Source organism: Ornithorhynchus anatinus, chromosome 16 (assembly GCF_004115215.2).
Source record: "Ornithorhynchus anatinus isolate Pmale09 chromosome 16, mOrnAna1.pri.v4, whole genome shotgun sequence".
Lineage (NCBI taxonomy): Eukaryota > Metazoa > Chordata > Mammalia > Monotremata > Ornithorhynchidae > Ornithorhynchus > Ornithorhynchus anatinus.
In genome coordinates this window covers 8188545-8214649 of record NC_041743.1, presented here as the reverse complement: position 1 = coordinate 8214649, position 26105 = coordinate 8188545, and the positions used below count along the sequence as shown (strand labels likewise).

Here is a 26105-nt window from a genome sequence, read left to right as displayed (position 1 = left end):
AATACATGTTCTCCCTTGCCCACACACTGAGTCACATGTGAGATAGGGACTGTGTCTGCCTGACTGTCCTGTATCTACCCCAGTCCCTGGTACAGTGCTTGGCATTTAGCAACAGCTTAACATATACAGCAATTATTATTATTAAGAAACTTGAAAGTGACCATATCATACCACCCTCTGAAGCAAGCACTCCCTGACTTTTCTTCTCCTTTTCTTTGCAAAGGTACTCCTATTTCTTATGCTTCCATCCCTGGTTTGTTTATTTGAGGGGAATCTTTCGCGCATGAAGGAGGTTTTGATAGTGGGTATTTTTGAGAGAAAAGAACAGAGCACCGAAAATGTTGATAAGGAGGATGAGAGGGAAAAGGGATTAGGAGGGAAATAAGAGTCCCTGAGCAACCAATTAAACCCAAGATACTTCCATTTGGGGTTTACCATATTTGACACTGTCAATGGGATTAGAACGATATTGCTCAGTTGCTAATGAAGCAACAAATTTGAGAGGTTACAGAAAAACACCCAGATTAGGCTACCACTAATTATGTTGCTTACATGGTAGCAGGAACAATGGCATTGTAAGCTCACTGTGGGCAGAGAATGTGTTTGTTATATTGTACTCTCCCTAGCACTTAGCACAATGCTCGGCACACAAGTGCTCAATAAATGGGATTGATTATTATGTGCAAAGTACAAGAGCTAGCCCCTGAGCCCGTCAAACTCTCTTCCCCTCTTCAAAGCCCTACTGAGAGCTCACTTCCTCCAGGAGGCCTTCCCAGTCTAAGCCTTTCCCTCTGCCCCTTCTCCCCTCCCCATTTCCCTCTGCTCTACCCCCTTCCCCTCCCCACAGCACTTGTGTATATTTGTATATATTATTTATTACTCTATTTTATTAATGATGTGTATATACATCAGAATCTATGATTCCATTTATCGATTTTGATGGTATTGATGCCTGTCTACTTGTTTTGTTTTGCTGTTTCCCCCTTTTAGACTGTGACCCCATTGTTGGGCAGGGATTGTCTCTATCTGCTGCCGAATTGTACATTCTAAGCGCTTAGTACAGTGCTCTGCACAAAGTAAATGTTCAATAAATACGATCAAATGAATGAAGTCACATAAGTCACACTCTGCCCAAGAAGAGCTTACATTCTTATGATAAAAGAGAAAGGAGGGAAACAGAGCAGTTTAAATTCCTCATCTTCCTTCAATTGAACATTGACCATTGCTAAGAGGCCATCCCCAGGACTTTAAGGAGTTGTGTGTTGGCAAAGAAAGGGTGCCTTAATACATTAGAGATAAACAGCAAGGCAGAAATAAAGAGGAAAGAACTCTTTCATTGGGCTGCTACTATGTTTGGCAACTATTACTACCACGGTACAGTTGCTGACAGACCCTGGAGGGATTCCTGAAGGCTACTCCAATCTCATGCTTCTCAGTAAGAACTGTGGGGACCCTGGGCAAAAGAAGCAGTTCCTCTGGAATCACTCCCCTCAGATGGAGCCCCTCACCCCTCTGCACCATGATCAGTCATCTCCAAAGAAGCCTCCTTCTCCTCCAAGCCATTCTTACTTCAGCAGTCACCTGAAGCATGGGAAGGTGGGTGAGGGCAAATGTCAGCCTGGAAGCCCTCTGGTGGAGAAAGTGCTCTTCAACTGGTCCCCTTTGGCTACTGAATCCACAGAAAATCCCCATGCATGAGAAACTTGAAGTAGTGCCAAAAGGATCCAAATGAAGATAAGTATCGTTTTCTAATCCCTGAGAGGGTTACACCGTGGGGAAATGAGTAGCTGTGCTCGGGGTGTGAGAAGATCTCAGTATAAAATGGGTAAAGTGAAGAACAAAGGAGAAATCCCGAAGGGTCCCAGGTAGAGTGCCGCCCCAAATACTTTCTGCTCAAAGAAGGAATAAGAGGGTTTTTTGGCTTTCTTTTCCTTGTAAGCTTTCACTCTCCTGTATTCTGTGAAATTATTGAGAAACCCAATGAGAAAGGTTCTTACCACATTTTCCTTTCGTGTATTCTTGAATCACAGAGAGCAATGCAACTCAGATTGTTCCTTGCCACAAATGATGCATTTTAATTACAAACTGGTGAAGTGCAGAGGTGATGGAGTTCAGGTTTGTTTTTGGTTAAATACACACACCAAACCAAAAAAAAAAAGACCCAAAAATGTTAACTCCCATCCTTTAAATTCCTTTCTTGTAATCCTTAGAGTCAGGTTTTTCCTTGGAATTTGGAACCCTAAAAATTTTAGGGTAATTCAAAGTTAGTACTAATATGCTTCACAGCCATCTCAAATCCCAATACTTTTACTTTTCAAAAACCTCTTCAGGGATACAGAGAATAACAATAAGCCTATTATTTGGATTTAGCCCTTTAGAAATCTGAACACTTCCTACTTCATCCTCTACTCACTGTATTTTCATGTGTGTAAAGCCCTCACTAAATATTAAATCCATTTTATGACAGCCAGGTCAGTCTTATGGCCTGACAGTCTCAAGCCGGCAGGAGATGAGGAAGGGAAGGGAGGGTGAGGACAGACTGAGCAAAAGAACTGGGGCTGTGACTCTACCTTGGCTAGATCTGGAAGAGGAAAGGGGTCTTGACTTTTTGTCTGGCTCTAAGTAGTTACTTGGCTTGCTTTTACTGAAGGCCAACCCTTATTCAGACCACTGAGTCAGTGGCTGTTCCACACAGAAGCCCCCTCTGAGCAGTTGGAATGGACATGACAGGACACTGTGTAATGCCACACCCTGGTTTCTAACTGCAGACCAGGGTTATTCAAACAGTGTCATTCAAGTCATTTACTGGAACAAGCAAGTGCAGCTGTTTGCCTCTCCTTTCCCTCTTCGTCATCTAAGCTTTGTCTGGGAGCATTAAAAACTAATCTAAAAAAGGCAGTGGAAGAGCCAAGTGGATACAGTGGGCAAAATCACTTGAAAAAGCAGCTGGATGGGAAGAGTGTTAGCTCCTCAAGTTAGGGATTTATTTAGCAGTCGCCTAGCCAACACTTTCAACCAAGTGGCCTCCAAATAGCATTTGGAAAAGCAAATATAATAAAAAGTCTATTTAAATTCAGTGCATGCATGTGCACACACAAGTTCTGACCAAGGAATTATTTGTCTTTGAAGAGTAGCCTGGGGAAAAGAGTATGTCCCAGGGATTCTCACTAGGGTCCAGAACCCTGTAGGAGCTTAAGACATTCTAAGCAAAAATACCTAGGAACAGATAAATGACTGATAGCTTCTCATTCTCCAAACCCTAAGGTCACTTTCAAACTTCGTACTATGCAGCCATGAAATGCCTTCCCAGAACAGCATTTCATGAGGCTTTACCAGGCTAGACAATAACTAATTTCACATCCATCTGCCAATCTTCTGGAGATCTTGTCCAAGAAAACCCTGCCTGGCAAGTTGCAAATGTACCTCAAAGAAAGAAATCATATGAGAATTTGTCCAGACTGTAGTTCTTTTCCCTACTGTAACATACAGAACCAGGTGAAGCAGAATGCCAATTAACTCTTCCCTCCACTGCTGAAAGATTACAATTCAGATTCCCCTAAAAAGGTAATGCCTTTTCTTAAGACAAAGAGGCTCATGGAGGTGGCAAAGGAAATGACATGGAAAAAGCTCTAGAAAAACATGGTACTTTTCATTACAGGTCTTCGGAATTTGGGAGCCAACAGGCAGAGATGAGCAATCTATTGAGGGAAATGTTGCTGTGTCCACTATGGAAGATTGAAAAGGAGAAACAGGAAAAATACTGAATCCTAGAACAAGTTCTAGGCATGTGTCATTTTTCATAGGGTTTCCCACCTATGTATCATCACTGGGGACCTATCCTAGGTTTCAGATACTCAAGAGGAGGAAATTGAGAAACCTCGACCTTAAAGTTTCAATTTCAACAATTAATGAATCAATGGTATTTGAGAGCTTACTGTGTGCAGAGCACTGTACTAAGATCTTGGGAGAGTCCAACAGAGTAAGTGGCACGTTCTCTGTCTACAAGAAGATCCCAATCTAGCGACAGTCAACACAACTGACAAAAATATCAAAGAACACAGAAAGTAAGAAATGTCATTCTAAGGTCAGATCAATGGCCCAGCCAGCCCAGTACCCTATCTCTTTCAGACATAAGATGCTTACACTTGATCTCTTACAAGGGCATCAGCAAACACATGAACGCATGAAAAATGACTGTTCTCTAAAGAAAATAATTTCTTTCCTGAGGACAACAGGGTAAGAAACACTGATGCTAATATGCAAAAGAAAACTTCCTTAGAGAAACATTTTCATATGGTTCAAAGTGTGGCTTGCGCTACTCAGGTTGGGAGTTCTTACTCTATTACTCAATAATACATACAAAAGCATAATATTTGATCCATTCTCCTTGGACTGTGAACTCCATGTTTCACATCGACCTGATCACCTTGGACCTCCCCAGTGCTTGACACAAAGTAAGCACTTAAAAACCACAATTATTATTAACATTCAACTTTTCTCAGGCTGTGCAGATAAAGGGAAATCTAGCTTCATGTCTAGGGCCTCTTTTGCTTCTAACCTAGCAGGCTACAAAGTCTGAAAGATGACACATGCAGCCCCGGCGGGTGACTTGCCCTGCCCTCTGGTATCCCACACACAACATTCACACTGGATGATAAAAATAAAACGCAATAGTTCTTAACATAAACCTGGACACCAAATACTGTTCACAACACCATGAGATGGAAGAGCCACAATTCCTCTTCCAGTGTAGCTGACACATTCTATCCAGCCGTGACAACCAAGTGGCAGAAAGGGTCCCAGATAGAATGTACTTCTTTCTGTATATGACACTTCCAATCCATAATTTAGAGCAATTTAGAATTAGCAAGTATTCACCTATCTGGATGCCATTATACCCTAATGTCTTCTTAATAAAAGTGCATACTATAATCATTTATTAGTTTATTTTGACAAAATAAACTGATAAACCAATGCTTTGACATTGATTCTGGCCAGGTCTGAATTAACGATTGTGCTGAACTACAAAACAGGGTGAAACTAGAGCAGCTGGCTACTGTTTTCTAAGGCTATCCAATACCTTGAGCTATTAATTCCTCTACAGGGTTTAGATAGAAGCTGTGTACTGCCTGAAACCACACAGCTGTACCACTTAAACTGATCCCCTACTGGTCTGGACCAGTAATCATATTCCAAGGCCCAGATACATGGCAAAACTCCTATAAATGCTCAGGAGATATTGTCCCTAGAGCCTTGGGCTAAGTCCCTCCTAGAAGAAATTACATATGGGAGAGAGGGGGAAGGGGGAGATCCTACTCAACACTCCCCCCAACCTCCCCCTCACCACAAAATCCATACCAGAGAACGAATTTAGACTGATCTAAATTCTAAGGTTTGCGGTTTCATGGTTTGAACTTCCAGCAGAGGGGGAGTGGCTGCTCAGGCCACTTTCTTTAACATTTGGAGGACAAGTTCAGCCCACGTCTTCATATTATTTCTAGGCCCAAGTTTCCCTCTGCATCCTGATTTATTACTTTGTTTCACCCATTTCCATGTACTTGAACATGGAGAAGAAGGTGGAGAAGGCATTGTATTGGGGAACTTCCTTAGAACAAACATTAATTTATGTTAGACTCTACTGATAACAGCCATGCATGACTATACAACCTCTTTTCCTTTGTTCCCATATGTCTCCCAATATGCTCTTGTGGGTGAGCTCTAGTAAGAAATGATGGTGCTGAGGGAAAGAAAAAAAAAAAAAAGATCCAGGATGCAAAGTCCATCCTGCTCTAGAAAGAGTTGAGAGGCACAACTGATTCTTAGCCAAGCTTTCCCCCTCCTCCTCCATTTCTTGAGCTGGCAATTAATGTTTTAAAAAGTTCTGGTAAAAGGAAATCCTCTACCTCAGCAATACTTCCTGCTACAAAAAAATATTAATCCCATTGAAGCTGGTAGAACAGAAAATAATATCTCTGAGCCATGGCCACAAAAGGATCTTAATGGAGGGTCATCAGCAGAAAATGTAGGAATCCAAAAGAAAGGCTACTGGTCAGTGGGGAACTGTAATAAAACCCACATCCCGATCAAAGCATTAGTTAGCAATGATCTTCTCAATTGGAGATCTTCACAAATGGGCTATGAAAGAAAACAAGTGGCTAAAAAACAGAGGTTCAGTTCCATTCAGAAAACTCCTAAAAAGAATATGTGGCTATGTGGCTATGAACTTGGCTGTGACCCCTTAGGCACTTTGGATACTCACCCTAGCCCCACAATTCTTGTGCAAACATTCTTATACCATGCTATTCCTCTCTCCCTAATCTACTTAATGTCTGTCTTGCCCTGTAGATCAATCAGTCAACTGTATTTACTGAATGCTTACTATGTGACGAGCACTGTACTCAGTGCTTGGGAGAGCTCCTTATGGACAGGGATCGGATCTACCAATTCTGTTATATTTTACTTTCCGAAGTGCTTAGTTCAGTGTTCCACAAATGGAAAGTTTTCAACTGATATGATTCACTGTTTGAAAACACCACTACAGGGCAATCCTTTGCAAACACCGACGAGCTAGAACTCATTTGCTCCATGCCTGTTGAACCAGCATTCAGTTCAAGTTCCTTTCATCCCAAGGAGAAGGAAACATTTAAAGTTAGGAAAGAAACTAACAAAACAGAAGGGTAGAAAAGGAATGAGAGAGGCAGCACAGGCTGTGAAACTGGGCATCTCTAAATTGACCTTTTTTTTTTTTAAGAGGGCTATCAAAAGTGTATTAGTAGAAAATCCTTGAAGCAACCATGTGCCAAAGTTGCCCTCCTTAGAGGTCCACCTTCCAAACTTCACCAATGTGGCTGCGAGATCATAAACTTGGCCTGTTTTTGTGCATTTGTGGCAGACACACCAGATGTTGGCTGTTCCCTTTCTACTCCAAACAATCAGCTCTGTAAAGCAACCAGATTTATTAGCTTGTCTTGGATGCAACAAGTTCTACTTCAAGAAATAACCCCCAGTGATCTGATGAGCCCTTTTTTCAGCTCGCATTATAGGACTCTAGATTATATACCCCCACTAATTACTGGTGCTTGAAAAAATTTACCAACTGACTTCAGTGGAATGATGGGGTGTTTTGCCTAGTCTCTATACCACTCTTACATATTTTTTGTGGATAAGTACCTCCATGGTACATCAATGTTCACCCCTATTCTGGAGCCATATGAAATTTAAGAGTGCTCCATATTAGGATGAAAGTGCCTTGGCAAACCTTTGGGCATAGCTGACAATTCTGCCACAGGAATCCTTCATCTGAATGAGAACCAAATTTAGTCCTGGATCAATTTCATATATGAAAATACAATTCAATGAATATAAAAATTAGCCTGAAAGTGACCAAAACTAAGAGTCCATAGTGATCCTAACTCCCTGGTGAAAAGTCCTCCTGCATCCTTTCACCACAAACCTATTGACTTTCTAAGACCACCCCATCATTTCACAAATCTAATTGGTTCATTTTCTGCCTGGATAAATAGCAGGAAGTAGCTCTTGGATGTTCACAGGGGAATGCTTTCTCATGTCACTTGTGACACTAATTATTATTACTGCATTCCTACTTCACCTCTTCATCCTTTGAGGTCTGAAAGTGTTATTTAAATTGACGGCCATGCCAACTCCCTCTCCTCAATTTTGGTTTTAAGCATCATCAGTCAAAGCAGAAATCATCATTTTCTTTTCATCTTCACTTGCTTCCCCCACCACTCCTTTGAGCAATGCTTTCATGGATGACTCTATTCTGGATGAGCTGCCTTATATCTTGTCTTTGTTTTCTTCATACCAATCAACTGTAAGGCCAGGAGGCCTAACAAAGAGTGCTAAACATTCCAGACCCATTCAGATGAACACTTTGTGAGTCACAGGCTAATGGGCACATCCAGTCATCGATTTTTCACCAGCAACAATAGGAGTCAGATCCATGGATTCCATGCTCCTAAAGAAGACCCTCTGAGCTTCCCTCTGTGTCTGAAATACAATAGAGCTGAAGTGAATATCAAGCTTTGTCTGAACAGTGCTTTAATTCAAAAGTCGGGCTCAATATTCAATGTGCATTAACCCAGACTAGCTCTTCAATCCTTCAGGAGACAAAGGAAAGCCAAGCATGAGCTGATGGTGGATGTTTTCAACTTTAAAACATGAGATTTGTGAAACAGATACCAGTCTCCAGAGAACCCCTATACCTTTGGGGGCTTCAGTTCCCTAGGTGAAGAACAACAACACCACCCTCTATTGCATGGTGTTACTCTTAAAAAATGACTGTCAGATACTTTGCAAACTTTCAACTGACAAGTGTACACTTCTACAATAGCCACTAGAAATTGACCTGAACCATCTTTACATTCACTGATTGAAATCCTAGCTCTAAAGGACAATCTGAACCATCACCCAACAATGAATTTACAATCACTTTAGCAATTACTCTGGAGGAAAATTTGGATCTTCCTGCTCCCTTCTGCTCTCAGGAGAAACTCACAAAGTTCCCTGATATTAGGGATTGCTGCATTTTGAACCTGCTTTAAGCAACTACGTGCAATTCAAAAAGCCCCAGTAGGTGTTAAAATAACTATTAAGGAGATCAGTAGTTCCAAATGTGTTACTTTTAGAGGAAAGAAAATCCTTATTAAGAAAGTTCAGCTCATGAAAAATTTGGGATTCAGGATCAGCACTGGAACACAGGTTCCCAGAAGTTATTGGCTCCTTTAAGGATTATTTCTGTGCCACTGTCCGGTGCTGCCTTAAAAGCAGCTCCAGAGGTAACAACAAGGCTGTTAGAGAAATGGCTAGAACATATGACCACGAGATACTTACAACTCTACCTTTAGGGTCACCTTCTAAGATGTTTTTTTTCTCTGTCCTTAAAAGTGGGAGGAGGAGGAAAAGGATGAGGACAAAGAGGAATGGGCAAGATCCCACCCCCAAACAGGAGAGGGGCCACAAGAGGTTTGAACTCAGTTCAGTCATTTATCCCTTTGCTATTAACTCAGTTTACCTTGCTTAATGTAGACTATATGGCCATGAAAGCACAGAATGGTTACAAATGGCAGCAAAGGACATGTGAAATTCTGTCTTTAGCTATGCATGTGAATGTATCAGCGAAGGTGAATCTGCATCATCACAAAGCAGGGTAAACCCACAATAAAAAACACAAAATGACCATTAATCTGAAAAACAGATTTATTAAAAGACTGAAAAGAAAATGGACTGAAAACCATAAAAGGAAAGCAGAAGAAAGTTTATGAAGCTGCAAACACTTGAGTGGATGGTTTCAAAAAGGAAGGCGGCCCATGTTAATGGACTTGTGATTTAACAAAAAGCAAGGAATGGCTGAAGTTTAAAATGGGACAATTTCACTGTAAGCAATGCATGGTTCTAAGTTTTTCCAAGTGCCATGCCATCAAATTTAGCTCAACAGAGAGAAGTGATGTTCTAAAGAGTGACAAGAACAACTGCAACCATTATAGAAATCTACCACCTCTGCCATGCTTATAGTTTCATGAATAGGTCACTGTGTACCCAGCATACAATATTGTAAAATGTTATTGGACAATATAAAGTGCTCACTCAAATTTAACTCTGAACTGAAGACTTTTTCTTTACCATTGGGAGAAATGAAATAAAATAGAGCATATTAAAATGAATCTATAGCTGACGCCCACCTGTCAAAAAGATCAAATCTTTAAAGCTACGAGGGAGATCTAATCAAGTGTCATTGGAGTTAAGGTGTCTTCTTTTGGACAAAAGACCAGGCTTACAACAGATAGCTTGGCACCTCGGAAAGACAAAAAAGACCAACAGTCAAGTGAAGATTAAAACCCAGAATTCAGGTATTTTAACATTGCCAGCATGACCCCTGATTAGACCAAAAGAGTATCCCCTTTGGGAGTTTAGTGCCCAGAGCTGTGGAAAACTTGGTTTCCAAAAGAAAAGAGCCACAAAAATACAGAGCTCTTCTAGTACTTTCCTTTGACAGATAATTCCTCCCACAGGGGTCTGGGGTGAAGTTGACACTCAGCCTCTCTCTCCTGAGTCTGACCAAAGTAAACCGAAACAAACAGAAGAAATGCCACCCCGCTGACTGTTGGCTCTGTCCATCGGACGGCCCTGAAATGTGGTGTCACGGAAACATACCCAGCAGAGCAAACAAAATTCCTTTCCTAGACATGGGATTTTGGAGCCTGCAAAGGTAAAATATAACATTAGCCCAGGGACTTTAAATGGGTTCTTATCTTCTGCTTACAACTGTAGAACCACATTAATCTTTCAAGTGTCCACTGAGGGATATTGTTTCCTGTTGGTGGGAGGCACAGGTAAACCCCAGCCAAGAGGGAGGGCTGGGTACCTGAACAGAAAAAAAAAAATCCTCATTGGCTCTGGCCTGCAGAGTGGTTGGAGACAATCCAGAGACCAAGGCTGAGATGCAGCTCTTCCCAGGGTCTCAGCTGATGGCTCCCAATTCCTAGAGAAAAGTGAGGTCGTTTTAAAAGTGTAAGTTGCAGTGGGTACCCCAATGAACTTCATTCCTCAGAACTTTGTTTAAATCAGGACATAAGACAGGATGGGCAGCCCAGTTGCCCTGAATTAATGAAAACATCTTCAGTAGAATGGTTATGCCTCAAAGCCCTCCTTTCCCCCATGGAAACTAAAAGCACTGCTCCAAAGCCACGAGAGCCACAGGGACACCCCAGGTTGTTTGTATGAGAGGAGCAGCTGCATAGCACGCGTGCAACCCCTTGGGGTGAGGATCCACCACTGCAGAGGACCAGACAGGGGCTCTGAAGCCCCTCTACCCACCACCATCCTGATCACACAGGTTCCTGAAGCTGTCTAGACCAGGCACTTAGGTGAACAATTCTTCTTCAGAGATGAGAGAAACTGCTTGCACCAACCCCAGTGTCTGGTAAGGATCAAAAAGGCGGTGAAGGAGCAATATGATTGAATCCCTTTTGCTTCCTCCTCTCTCTCTCTTCCTCCTCCTTTCCTTCTCTCTCATCTTTCTTCCTCCTCCTTTCCTTCTCCCTCATCTTTCTTCCTCCTTTTCCTTCACCTCAATAATCCACCTGCGATTTCCACCCACCCCCCAACACGCACACACTCTAAATGAGAAGTTGTCACCCTAATCCAAAAACTTGAGACTGTCCCTCCATGGCTGAGGTCTCACAGCAGTAAATGACTTTTGGGGGAACTCGTGGAATTAAGGAGCGGCAACACATTTTGTTGTTCTTGAGGTCTGCTTTTCTGGAGGGAAGGCAACTAGATGAGAAATACAATTCCACCTTAAGAATGACTGTGGCAAATCACATTTTATTTATCAAAATCAAGCCACTATTTTATCAACCGAACCATCCAGGTATTTTATTTCAGTGCGATGGGTTGACACCATTATGAGAGAACGCAAGCCCAAGTAACAAAGACTTCAGTAGAACAAATCACTTTTGTGTTTGCCACATCTACTGAGGAGGATGAGTGGGAAAATATGATACACAATTACTAAGGCAACTGTTCACAAATGTTGTTTAAAGTGTCTTCCGAATAACCGTATATACTAGGTTTTGAGGGTCTATTGATTCGACCTTCAGTTTCAGTGGGGGGAGACAGCATGATCTTCTAACAAATAAGGCATCACATTTGGAGTTGGGAAACGATAGCTGTATTTCTTGCTCATTACTAGCTCCCAGTGGGCCCTGGGGGCCAAGCATTATTTTTTTATGATTCAGTAAATTGAGAGAGAACCACCTGCTTTCTAGAGATGCTGGAAGGATGAATGAGAATTATTTACTCAAATCTGAAAGGCTGAACTTTCAGGTTATTAAAGAAAAGCTCCAGTAATATGTCTAGCTAATAAAAGAAAATATTGTATAAAAACTCTAACACTCAGTATGGAGTCCCATTTCTTCTGGTAATGAAACACTATTTGGAGAGACAGGGTAAGGAAGTTTGCTTAGCTTTCAAGAAGAAAGGCAGATCCTAAGGTAAAAATCATTATCAATACCATCATGGATTCATTTAGCATCTTCTGGGAGCAGTGTGATGAACTATTTGGAAGTGTAAAATATGATCCCCTGCTGATTAAAATATCAGGTTAACAGCCAACCTAAGTTGACAAATGAACAAAAGTTTCAAAAAGTGAGATGAGCTATAAGCAGCACCCTTGGGCAAATAAATCAATGCCAAAAAATGCACGGCTTACTCAAGCACCTAAGGGAATGGTATGGGAACCTGGAGGGATGGTCAGAAAATGCCAAGGTGTCTTCCACTTGTAAATTGATTTGGATCAGAAACCAGTTCCTTCTCAGAGTAATTGCTACAGGAAGTAGGGTCTGGACTTGGAGGAAAGGGCAAGATTGTAATGCAACTTCCATACTGGATCCGAAGGGCTTCTTTCGGATTAAAAAAAATTCTAGCAAATATTTTGGTTTCCTAACCATAGTAAATAGAGGTAGTATAAGCTACAAGCTGTTCCTCTATATCAATATAAAATGCATTCCTGTAGCAAGGGAATAGGAGGTAGAGAGCTTTTATTACACTTCTTTCTTGCCACAAGGATGTGCTGGGCTTTCATCTACTCATTCCTTTTATTTCCTACTGTTATTAAACTGGAGACCAAAGAAGGAGCGAACATTTTAAATTTGACAAAAGAAGCACAACATTCTAAATTTGACTTTGAAAGTCTCTTTGTTACTGTGCACACTGCTGGACCTCTTATCCAGTCTCTTCAACCATCCCTTCAGTTGAATCCATTAATTATGCAGACAGCTCAGTGATACTGAGCTGCGCCCAATTCAAATGAGGGACCTGCCTTGGAGAGGCCTTCTGTTTCCTCTTATTCTTAGCATTCTTGAATTTTAACCAAATGTATCAGCTGCAACTGCCCAGGCCTAAAGCAATCACAGCAAGGACTTTGGCCATGAAAGACTCTGAAAAACTCCATTATGCAAGTAAAAATTTGACCTACCAGAAACCAGGGATTCCTAGGGCTAGCACTGCCTTGGAGAAGTTAGTGTCCATCTTTTTTTGGACAATCAACTCCTAAAGTCAGTTTTTAAATACAATAAGAATATCTTTTGAAACAGCACAAGTAGACAACCATGCCTGATTTCCACCCTCCCGCCCCCTCTCCCCAGGGACACATGTGAGTTTCAGATTACTAACAGTTACTGATGGAAATGTTGTCATCTTCAGTGACTTCATCGCTTTCAGAGAACTGAATTTACAATACCCTCTGTCTGGAGGACCAGCTCACCAGACACAGGAGAATAATGCTACTACTTGTATCCCACACTTCAAAATTAGTGGAAAGACATCCCCCCACACCCAACACACACACAGTAGGAGGCAGCTCTACACAGAGCCTACCTTTTTAACATTTCCAGTCCAAATTTCAATTTAGGCAAATAAGTTAGTTCTTACCAGTCCCAGAAACTTCCTATAGAATCAACAGGATAGTCTTCCTTTTCCCTCTTAAAACTGCCTGCGATGTTACCGGAAGTTCTTTAAGAGCCATTTTATTCCTCCAGTGAACTCCCTCGCTGTCTCTGCAATATTTGCTGACTGATGTTTGTAAATTGTTCGAAGATTATTTTGTTTTTAAAAAGGGCTTGAGGTGTGTTGGGTGCTACAAATAGAGAAGAAACCTATTTCTGGGGCAGTGGCAAAGGAAGTCAGAAAAGGCCAGCCCAGGGATTTTGTGGGGAAAAGATAAGAGGGCAAGTGAGAGTCCCAGGAACCTGTAGCCCTCCCCCTTGAGAAGCCGAGGAGAGAAGAATGGGGAGCTCAGTCTCTTCTTGCCACCCCTGAAACTTCCTCCTTGAAGTTCAGTCTCTGACCTGGCTATCAATCCCACAATAAATGCAGAATGGTTGGAACTCCTGGTGCGTATGCAATAGTCAATCAAAATCTTTGTTACGTTAACACTAGCAGATTGGGCATCATTATTATTATTAATGGTATCTGTGAATCGCTGTGCGCTAGGTGCTGTACTAAGCACTGGGGTAGATACAAGCTAATCAGGTTGGACACAGTCCATGTTCCACATGGGGCTCACAGTCTTTACCCCCATTTACAGATGAGGTAACTGAGGCATAAATAAGTTAAGTAACTGGCCCAAGGTCACTCAGTAGACAAGTGGCTGTGTGACCCTGGGCAAGTCACCCAGCTTTTCCGTGCCTCAGTTACCACATCTGCAAAACGGGGATTAAGACTTGAGTCCCACAAGGGACAACCTGATAACCTTGTATGTCTCCCAGTGCTTAGAACAATGCTTGGCACATAGTAAGTGCTTAAATACCATCATCATTATTAAAAACTACTGCTTGACCGTTTGATTCACGTTCTCATGCTGCGTGACACTTCAGACAGCCCCTTGAGTATGCCCCTTCAAAGAACTTAGGTATCCGCTCACTCCAAATCCGTAGTGCCTATGCACATCTTGATTCTATTTATTGCTATTGTTCTTGTCTGTCTCCCTCGATTAGACTGTAAGCCCATCGAAGGGCAGGGACTGTCTCTATCTGTTACCGATTTGTACATTCCCAGCGCTTAGTACAGTGCTCTGCACATAGTAAGCGCTCAATAAATACTATTGAATGAAAAGTGGTGGAGCCAAGATTAGAACCCAAAACAATTAGAGCTATTCCAGTTCAGTAGGTGTCACCCCACTATAATTTGACTTTAAATGATGCAAGTTGTAAGATATCAAAAATGAAAAAAAAATTAGACCACACCCAGCAGTCCAGGCATCATTCACACGACACTTCAATACTCCAGAAAATAGTTCTGAACCCAGAAGACACTGATCAGGGAGAGAAACAGAGGGAAATCAGGGATAAAAAACAGCTATTCTTCTAGTCCATCTCCCAGGGGTCAAAGCAGGGTTGTTCTCGACCCTGTACTTCAGGGTGTTTGGTCCACTTTTGTTATGAGTATCCTAGGTAACGTTTCTTCCATTACTTCACAAAAGGCTGAGAATCTAAGAGTTTCCCTTTCACAGGCCTTCCTGCCCTTCACCCTGGGTAGAACCACTCCCTGAGGAGTGGTGGTGAGGCTCTGGACACCAGGCAACAAGCCAGGGCCCCCCAATTCTAATCCTACCTCCTCCTATCACTTCATTCCTCCTGAAGATATTGCACCTCCCTGGGCCCCATTTTTCTCACCACCCCCTACACTGAGTTGCGGGACCAATATTCCTATCCCACTTGAAACCTTCAAAGTTCTCTAACTCCTTTGCTTCACTTCCTGCCTTTAGTCCTACTTCTGCTCCAGGCCTCAAACTATACACTTATTTTCTCCATGTTTTCACCTTTTTCCAATGATCTGTAATTGCTACCCAAAGTAGATATGCTCGTGCCTTTCAATTCTCTCCAATTCAATTCCTCCAATCACTTTGAGCTGATCTGCTCAAAGTTTTTTCTGATTATTCCCTATTGCAACTTGCCTCAGGCTGAACAGAATAGGGCAGGTGTCCAGGATCTCAGACTGTGAGCCCCATGTGGGGCAGGGACCGTGGCCAACCTAATTAACTTGTACCTAATCTACCCTAGCGCTTAGAATAGTGGCTGACACATAATATGGGCTCAAATACCAAAAAAAAAAAAGGGGGGCCTGTCATCCTCCCCTCCCACCCCATCTTCCCACCACTGTTTGGGGAAAGGAGGCCACTACATCCCTCCAAATTTGAGGAGATCTGCAAGCAATCTGCTTCTCAATCTAGTTAGAGCGTAGGAAAAAATTAGACATCTCAAGTCTCTGGACATGCATATGGCCCCCAAGAGGCTGTTAACTGTTTTAGCCTGATTTTTGAAATTGCGTATTAAAACTGGTCCTTTGGGAAAGTTGGACTTTTCTTAGGTGTAGTTCCTATTTTATATTCTCAGCTCCTAGCTCTCCCTGAATTCTTCCTGGTTCCCAGTACAGTGTGCTGATGCTGATTTAACCTTACCTGAATTGTGATGAGATTAAAGTAACCTGACATACAACTCAGGTTGGGGGTAGGGGGCGGTTGGGGGTGTGTGTGTGTGTGTGTGTGTGTGTGGGTGGGTGTGTAGTACGTGGGCACGGGCTTGCCTGTGTCAGGGGGAGTTGAGGCAGCACCCTGATGGGGAATTATGCTACGGATCTTCAGCAAATGTCGAAGTTACTTGAAGAGAAGGAAGATTAAACTCAGCCTCTGCTATTACGTTCCAGAAACTGACAGAAACTCAAACAATTATCTAAAAACTGCGATCAACACTTGGCAAGGGAGAATAAAGGCCCGTCCTCCCTGTCCTCAGTAAAACGAACTGAAAGTTCTGAGCATCCTTTACTTCACTTTCCTCGTTAGTGGCAAATGGAGCAAGAACCCTGCAATTTACTGCCTCACCTAGGGGTGAGAGGGCAGAGAGGTTGATGACTTCCATACCACTCCCCAAGCTTTATGAGTATTTCCTCATGGTCATGCTTTTTCTTTTCTCTAAGGTGGCCCATGCCACAAGTTTCCCTTCCCCTCTCGATGCATAAGAAATGCCTGCTTCGTGGTCTCTGCTCTCTCTCCTTTGGAAAGAAGATGTATTTCAGTGGAAAAGTTCTCTCTCTAGAAACCGTGAAGTGCACAGGGATCCTTTGGGAGGAAAGGTGCTATATAAACTATGAGAGTAATTATCCCCTCTGCCAAGGCAGTGCAAGGGAATTCCAGCAGTGCCCCCAGGACACTACCCAACTCCTCCTCCTGGTTAGCAAGACCCAACACCTCTCTAGTGAAAACACACTTACGAAAAAGTGTTTCGCTAAAGAGGCACACAGGGGCAGACAACTGAATATTTTGAGGATTAACTCAGCTCTTGTGCATTAGTTGAGGGCTTTTTTTTCCCGAGGTTCGCCAACTTTAAAAGGTGATCAAGTCACTTGAAGTTATTAAAAGGGAGTGATGGCAAAGGAACGATTACATAAATATTGACTGTCTTCACTCCTCTCTAAAGCCACAGGACACTAGAAATCTAACAGGACCACCACTTCCTCCATCATCTCCCTAAAGCCCATTTAACTTTGGCAAAATGTGAACCCTGCTTGACTCCCTTCCTAGCCTAGTCTTTCACAGGAAGTTTTATTTCCTGCCACAACATAGAACCACATTCCGAATAAAGGGAAAAGTACAACTACTTTCTGAAATTAAGCAGGGTTGATCCTTAAAATCTAACTGTCCTTGAATACAAGACCTTCTGTATTCTATACGTAACAATATTCCTTATTTCTCTCCAAGAGCATCTCAGTCCTGGAAATCCAAAAAGCAGCTTGATAGAGACAAAGGTGGTGGAGGGGTGGGAAGCCAGGGGAAAGTTAAAACGTTGAGTAATCTAGAGTTAGTGAAAAACACCTTTCCTTTCCCCTGCCGCAAGAAACAAACAATTCAAGTAATTCTTGGTTACCTTCTTTTTTCTTAGACAAATACCAGTTCATTTTAAGCTGAAGAAACGATGTCTGAAAAATGCTCACTGTTTCCACAAAGTTATTTCTTTTACAATTTTCCCCTTGTTTGAGAGGGGAGGAGGGAAGAGTGGTAAAGTAAGGGAGCAAAAAGATGACAACAACTTGCCCTGAGGACTTGGTAATGCCTTTGCTGCATTGTTCAATAGAAAGAAGAGAAAGCATCCATGGATACTCCAGACGGCTCAAATGGGGTATTCCATCATTGTGGCTGAGTGGGAGTTGAATGGATTTTTCATAGCTTGAAAATAGAACAAAGCAGTTCATTAGCTGGATCTGAAATATCTGAGCATAACACCTTAACATAAGACTTGTTATTTTTCCAAGCAAGTAGAATAGCTTCCTTGCTCAAGTGGGAGAAAACTTTGGGGCTAAGATGAATTGTTTCAAGCAGCAAAACGAATCAGAGAGGTGTCTCAGGAAGCAAATGTTAATACAACTTATGTTCCTCACACTTCTGTATGTAGGGTGAGATCTCGAGCAAGCAGTAAATCAAAAATGTATAAAACTGATTGCATTCAGACGCAATACTTTTATTGTACCTCCCTGGGCTCTGAGAGAGGACATGAGGAGAATCGAAAGGATTCTCCCTAGACTTGAAACAAAAACAATTCTTAAGGATAAAAAGCAATTTATTTTACCAGGAGCCACAAAAGACTACCATCTTAAAACTTGCACTCTGAGACAGGGCAAGGTCTCTGCTCACACAGATCCACCCCAAGCCACGAGAAAGTCTTTTCACGTTTGACAACGACACATTTTTTCAATTTTAAAAGTGCTGATCTGCTGTCTCAAACTGCTTTCTTCTCTACCTGCTGAAAGAGTATGAATCCCAAGAAAATGTCCAGCGGCTCCCCATCCTTCACCACTTTGTAGAAAGTGAGAGGAGAGCTAAATGGAAAGCAATCAACAAGATGACAACGTGCAAAAGAAATTCCATTTCAATCAATGGAGAGGTCCTGAACTTATATGCTATTGAGATCCAAATCACTTCCCGGACCTGTTGAGTCGCTTTGGAGAATTACCTTTGACATCCAGCCATCCAAGAATCGAGGAGCACATCTGGGCACGCATTTGTTGAGGTGTGTTGTCCTGAAATAACTGTTGCATTCAAAGCACCACTGTGGGCAATCCTAAGCAATGGTACTTTAAATTTCTCCTGCATGATGTTCTTCCCCCACCACCCATTCACGGTAAAATAGTTAATGTTCTCATTGTTTACCAGAAAGAACAGACAGTGAGGCTGGCTTTGCCGCTCCCGTTTCCTTTAGCTGGGCGGCTGGGCTTTTTCAGCCAATTGACTTGCTTTTATGCTATAAATAACTAAAAATGTTCTCCATTTGATGCTCCTGGATTCTGCATCCATATTTAGCCGTGCATAATTAAGATATGCTTCCGTGTTGCCCAGAAATCAGTGAGCAAGGAATTCAATTGCAACTGAATGGGGATAAGAGGTGAGGACGCTTTGGACTTAAAATTAGCTCATGACTGATTAGAAAACTCAAAGAGATGCTTCTGTTTATCTTCTCTAAAAAAAAAAAAGGGGGGGAGGAAAAGGACCATGAACCTCCTGGGCAGTGGACACCCCAAAAAAAGGGGGGGAGAGGGGTACTCCAAAAATTTTGTCCAAACTTTTTTTTTAAAAAAAAGGCTGTGATAGATGAAGTTAACTACTGAAAAGGCAAACATCAAAACCGAGTTCTTACCTCCTCCCTACATGGAAGGTGAACCAACAACATAAGTGTTGTCTTTGGATTATAAATTTCTGGAAAAGCCTTAAAGACCAGGCACTTAAAGACTTCTAACCTTGGGGCTAGTTATAACCCATAGATACCATTCTGCCGGTAGGTTGATTTTTAAACAGAAATAGGTTGCAAGAACAACTTAAATTCCTGTTTGTGAACCACACTGGACATTTTTTTTATGGTATTTGTTAAGCACTGGGGTAGATTCGAGCTCCTCAGGTTGGACACAGTACCCATCCCACATGGGGCTCACAGTCTTAACCCCCATTTTACAGATGAGGTAACTGAGGCTCCGAGAAATGAAGTGACTTTCCCAAGGTCATACAGCAGACAAGTAGCAGAGCCGGTATCAGAACCCAGGTCCTTCTGACTCCCAGCCCCACGCTCCATCCACTAGGCCATGCTGCTTCTCTTCAAATTACCATCTATCCTTCCTCTAACAACCACTGGCATTCAAAGTTAAGCCATAAAACAAAGGAATATACTGGCCCCAGACACTCTCCTTTACATTTTTATATAGTTTTACAAGACAGACAATTCCCTCTTCAACATTCATCTTTTAGACTGTAAACTCCTTTGGGGCAGAGGACATGGCTACCAAATCTGTAATAATTTATTCTCCCAAGTTCTTAGTAATAATAACAATAATGCTGGTATTTGTTAAGCGCTTACTATGTGCAGAGCACTGTTCTAAGTGCCGGGGTAGATACAGGGTAATCAGGTTGTCCCACATGAGGCTCACAGTCTCAATCCCCATTTTACAGATGAGGTAACTGAGGGACAGAGAAGTCAAGTGACTTGCCCACAGTCACACAGCTGACAAGTGGCAGAGCCAGAATTCGAACCCATGACCTCTGACTCCCAAGCCCCGGCTCTTTCCACTGTGCCACGCTCTGCCCACACTAAGCACTCATTAACTATCTCTTCTTGACTTCACTGAGTCTTGGAGAAGCAGCGTGGCTCAGTGGAAAGAGCACGGGCTTTGGAGTCAGGGCTCATGAGTTCGAATCCCAACTCTGCCACTTGTCGGCTGTGTGACTGTGGGCGAGTCGCTTCACTTCTCTGCGCCTCAGTTCCCTCATCTGTAAAATGGGGATTAAGACTGTGAGCCCCACGTGGGACGACCTGATTCCCCTATGTCTACCCCAGCGCTTAGAACAGTGCTCGGCACATAGTAAGCGCTTAACAAATACCAACATTATTATCTTATGTTGAGAGAAGGATGGCTAACATCAGCAATGGTGTTAGATTAGATTCAGAATGAGATATCTGGGATGGAGTTGTAGAGCACAGTGATTCCCTACCCATATGCTTATCATATCCTCCATAGCCCAGGAGCATAATAATTGTGATATTTTTTAAGTGCTAATTGCCCAGCACTGTACAAAGCACTGGAGTAGGTACAGGAAAATCAGATTGGGTATTATCCCACATGGGGCTCGCCACCTACGAGGGAGGGAAGGTGAATACTGAATTCTTATTTTACAAATGAGGAAACAGAGGCAAAGAGAAGTTAAGTGACTTGCCATGGTCAGAGATGGCAAATGGCGGAACTAGGATGATGATGATTATTATTATTATAGTATTTAAGCACTGGGATAGATATAAGAGCCCCACATGGGGCTCACAGTCCAAGTAGTGGGGAGAACAGGTATTGAATCCCCTCTAAGCAGATGAAGAAACTGAGGAATGGAGAAGTCAAGTGACTTGATCAGAGTCACACAGCAGACAAGTGGTGGGGTCAGGATTAGAACCCAGGTCCTCTGACTCCCAGGCCCACGCTCTATCCGCTAGGCACGCTGCTTCTCCTCGATTGTATTTTCCCTTAAATCTTCCGTTTTCTTAGCCAACCAAGAGTCTGAGAAGGTAACCTCCAGATTGAAGTGATGAAAACTGGTGTCTTTGAACACTCACAAACAAGCTACCTGACAGAACCTTACAATAGCAGAAAGACTTAAAAATACAGAAGTTGTCAAATACTTAGGAGTATCTCATCAATCGGTTCATTCAGGCCAATGTAGACACAATAGAAAAATAAACACGCAGGATAGAATACCGCGGAAAGTATAACACTGTTAAGCAGTAAAGAAAACTGTTTCGTTAATTGAACAATAAATTGAGTTACAATCTATTAAAGGCTCCCCTACAAGCAGCTGTAACCATTAAAACTAGCAACAAAAACAAAACCCTAAAAAGCCCAGGTCAAACAAACTTGTGTTCAATTCAGCGGCTACAAAGCGGAGAGTAATTTGAAAAAGAGAGAATGGAAACTCAAAGATTCACCTTGAAAATCAGGAGCTCTAACAAATTTCCCCTGGAATATACTCTCTCTGCCCTGGAATGGATGAGATATGCACCTGTGTAAGGTTAACCACATTCTAATTGGGTGCCGCTTTTAGCAGAGGAGAAAAGGAGTAGAGGCACTTTTTACTGCATTCATGCTATTGCCTAATCTGGCCACATTTCAGATTCTCTTCAACCTCTGCTACAAATGAGTGGCTAAGTGGGATTAGCAACAGGATGGAAGTTCTGAAGATGGGATTTCTAATCCTTACTCTGTGACCTTGAGTAAATCCCTCACCTCTCAGTGCCTGTTCCGTCTACTAATTTACCTCACCGGGGAAGGTCATGAGGTGCATCAAATAAGAGAGAATAAACCACTTTGCAGAATGCATACATGTTGAAGAATTTACCTTAATGCCTGCCGATAAACATCGAGCTATGGGAACAGGGGCTAGAGACGCACCTTCCATGTCCTATGAACTCTTTATTAGTAATCATTCATCCCGCTGAAAGGGATGAAGGAAAACACACCCTTGTACTTGACTTCTAGCACAAAGGGTTTAGGGGCACGTGGCTTTAGGATAACATCTTTGACACTTCATGCTCCTAGATCCCAGCGTGCTTTCAATTTAGGAGCAGCTCTCCCTTAGTCCAAATGCCTCTAACAGGTGACTAAAGTGACAGACATCTGGCTTTGCCCTATTTTGAACACTTCGGCGGTAGCTTTACTAGGCAGCTATGAAATCCACACTATGGAAGGGCTAACCACCTGAAGTGTCACGAAAGAGGCGATGAACTGTGCATTCCAAGTGTTTAGTACAGTGCCCTGCACATAGTAAGCGCTCAATAAATATAACTGAACGAACAAATGAGCAGGGATGCGGAAGGAATGGAAACAGTTTTCTGCCTCCGTCACCTTTCAACCCCGTGCTGAATGTCTGCAGGGGAAGCAGCGTGGCTCAGTGGAAAGAGCCCGGGTTTAGGAGTGAGAGGTCATGAGTTCTAATATCAGCTCCGCCACCTGTCATCTGTGTGACTTTGGGCAAGTCACTTGACTTCTCGGTGCCTCAGTTACCTCGTCTGGAAAATGGGGATTAAGACTGTGAGCCTCACGTGGGACAACCCTTTTACTCTGTATCAACCCCAGCGCTTAGAACAGTGCTCGGCACATAGTAAGCACTTAACGAATACTTAAGTAACGAATAATTTGTTACTATCACCCATACTATTACCCGATTGGAGAGGGCACAACGCCCAAGGGGGGCAGCCCAACCCTTCACCCCTCTACTGCCCTGGGCAGCAGCTGGCAGATTTGGGAGAGGGGGCTACTTGGGAGGTGGGATCGTCTCTCTCTATTGCTGGATTGTACTTTCCAAGCGCAGAGTCCAGTGCTCCGCACACAGTAAGCGCTTGACAGACAGGACTGAGTTGAATGAATGAATGAAAAAGTTTCCCAAGTTCCCACAAAATCAGGGCGAAGTTGGCTGGGTTTTGACAACACTTGCTTAGGAGAAGGAAAAGAAAGAAAAAAACAAGCAGGCTGAGGGTACGGGATTCCCGGGAAGAAGCGCCTACTGTGGGATGGTCCCAAAGTAGTTTTCCAAGGGGATGGTAGCTTTAAGGGAAAATATAAACAAGGAGAAGCAACACGCCTAGCGGATAGAGCATGGGCCTGGGAGTCAGAGGACCTGGGTTCGAATCCTGACTCCGCCCCTTGTCTGCTGCGTGACTCCGATCAAGTCACTTGACTTCTCCATTCCTCAGTTTCTTCATCTGCTTAATGGGGATTCAATACCTGTTCTCCCTACTACTTGGACTGGGAGCCCCATGTGGGGCTTTTACATCTATCCCAGTGCTTGGTGTAGATTTCATAGCGGCCTTCCAAAAGTCCACCCCGGAGAGAGGGGAGGGCAGGGAACGAGTCTCCTGTTTTGGGGGCGGCGGATGGTAGGTCGGTCCTTCGCCCCCTCGCCCGCAGCCCAGCACCGCATTCATTCATTCAACCGTATGGATTGAGCGTTTACCGCGTGCAGAGCACTGTGCTAACCGCTTCGCGGGTACAGTGGGGCAACCGATCGGGACAATCCCTGCCCCACGACGGGCTCACCGTCTAAACTAGAGCAGTGGAAAGAGCCCGGGCTGGGGAGTCGGGGGTCGTGGGTTCGAATCGCAGCCCCGCCAGCTTCAAGGCCGTGGGACTTGGGGCAAGTCACTTCACTTCTCTGCGCCCCAGTGACCTCCTCTGTAAAAGGGGGATGAAGCCTGGGAGCCCCACGAGGGGCCCCCTGATGAGCCCGTACCCCCACTGCGCTTAGAAGCAGCGTGGCTCGGTGAAAAGAGCCCGGGCCGGGGAGTCAGAGATCATGGGTTCGAATCCCGACTCCGCCGCTTGTCAGCCGTGCGACTGGGGGCAAATCACTTCACTTCTCTGTGCCTCGGCGACCTCCTCTGCAAAACGGGGATGAAGCCGGCGAGCCCCACGAGGGACGACCCGATCACCCCGTCTCCCCCCGGCGCTTGGAACAGTGCTTGGCCCCTCGTAAGCGCCGAACGAATGCCAACGTTACGATTCAAGCGCTTAGTACAGAGACTGCACCTAGTAAGCGCTCAATAAATACTACTGAATGAATGATTCGAAGCGGCGTGGCCCCGTGGGCAAGTGGCTTCGCTGCCCGGTTCCCTCCTCTGTAAAAGGGGGATTAACCGGGAGCCTCACGTGGGGCGACCCGATGACCCCGTACCCACCCCCGGCGCTTAGTACAGCGCCGCGCGGCCAGTGGCCGCCTTAGCGTCATTAGAAGAGTGTCGGGCAGAGAGTGAGCGCTTAGGACTCCGCTGCCGGGGAGGGGGCCGCCGCTTACCGTAGACCTGGACCCAGCTCTGCTGCAGGCACAGCGACTCGAGGAGGATGCGGTCCAGCAGCCCCCCGCCCGGCCCGCCTTCCCCCGGCGGCTCCGGCTCGTCCGCCGCTCCCGGGGGCGTCTCCGGGCAGGACGGCGGCTCGGACGGCGGGCCGGGCGGCGGGCACAGCTCCATGCCCGGCCGGGGCGGGAAGGACGGTTGGGGCGGCTCCCGCGCCCTGGTCCTCCTCCGGCTCCGGGGGTGGTGGGGGTGGTGGGGGTGATGCTGCTGCTGCTGCTGCTGCTGCTGCTGCTGCGGCGGCGGCGGCTGGGCTCCCGGGGCTGCCCGCTCCTGCTCCTCCTCCCCCCGCAACGGCGGCGAGCGGCCGCATCCCAGGGTGATAGACCCGACCAATGGACGGCCGAGCTCCCGGACGCATGAGCCCGGCGGGGCGGGCCGGGGACCGGGGCGGGGAGCAGGCCCGAGCAATCGCAGCCCCAGACGTTCACCCGGCCCCGCCCCGGCCCCGCCCCGGGGGCCCCACGCGGGACCGGCCGCGCCACCGCCCGCCGCGGCTCCGACCGAGGGAGCCTCCCGAGGCGGCCGGGCAGCCCCGCTCCGCTCCGCTCCTCTCCGCTCCTCTCCGCTCCTCTCCGCTCCTCTCCTCTCCCCCGGCGCAGCCTCGTGGGCGGGACCCTGCGGGACTGGGTGAGCTGGCGGCGGGGCTCGCTGGAAGGGCTCGCAGCCAGGGCTAACGGCAAGGGCTGGCTACCAGGCGAGCGGCAGGGCTGGCAGCGAGGGTTCGTCTACCAGGGCTAGCAGCCAGGGCTGGCTCCAAGCCTAGCAGCAGGGCTAGCGGCAAGGGCAGGCGACAAGGCGAGCAGCAGGGCTAACAGCAAGGGCTAGCAGCAAGGCTCACTACATGGCTAGCAAGAGGGCTAGCAGCAAGGGCTAGCAACATGGCTAGCAAGAGGGCTAGCAGCAAGGGCTGGCTACAAGGCGAGCAGCAGGGCTAACAGCAAGGGCTGGCTACAAGGCGAGCAGCAGGGTTAACAGCAAGGGCTAGCAACAAGGCTCACTACATGGCTAGCAAGAGGCCTAGCAGCAAGGGCTGGCTACAAGGCGAGCAGCAGGACTAACAGCAAGGGCTGGCTACAAGGCGAGCAGCAGGGTTAACAGCAAGGGCTAGCAACAAGGCTCACTACATGGCTAGCAAGAGGCCTAGCAGCAAGGGCTGGCTACAAGGCGAGCAGCAGGGCTAACAGCAAGGGCTCGCTGCAAGGGCTAGCAGCAGGACTAACAACAAGAACTGGCTGCAAGGGCTAGCAGCAAGGGCTCGCTACAAGGCTAATAATAATAATACTGTTGGTATTTCTTAAGCGCTTATTATGTGCAGAGCACTGTTCTAAGCGCTGGATAGATACAGGGTAATCAGGCTGTCCCACGTGAGGCTCACAGTCTTAACCTCCATTTTACAAATGAGGTAACTGAGGCAAAGAGAAGTGAAGTGACTTGCCCACAATCACAGAGCTGACAAGTGGCAGAGTCGGGATTCGAACCCACGACCTCAGACTCCCAAGCCCTTGGGAGTTTCCACTGAGCCACGCCTTGGAATGTACAGTTCGGCAACATAGAGACAATCCCTGCCCAAGCTTCTCAGGCTTTTCAAGAGAAGCAGCATGGCTCAGTAGAAAGAGGTTTTCCTCTTGGGCTCCCACGTGCTTGGGAGTCAGAGGT

The 26105-nt window shown here is 45.0% G+C and overlaps 1 protein-coding gene across 3 annotated transcripts in view; it reads right to left on the bottom strand.

Annotated features, from left to right (window-relative positions):
- The window catches only part of RASAL2 (RAS protein activator like 2), a 257669-nt gene extending 233040 nt beyond the window's left edge, over nucleotides 1–24629 (bottom strand). For 2 of the 3 annotated variants that reach the window (XM_029081343.1, XM_029081344.1), the window contains exon 1: nucleotides 24389–24629. In XM_029081343.1, coding sequence (XP_028937176.1) covers nucleotides 24389–24563 — 175 coding nt within the window. In that variant the 5' untranslated portion in view covers nucleotides 24564–24629. Of the gene's footprint in view, nucleotides 1–18524; nucleotides 18723–24388 lie in introns of those variants that run through there. The other variant, XM_007668924.4, reaches the window with a different exon arrangement.
- Between the last annotated feature and the right edge of the window lie 1476 nt (nucleotides 24630–26105).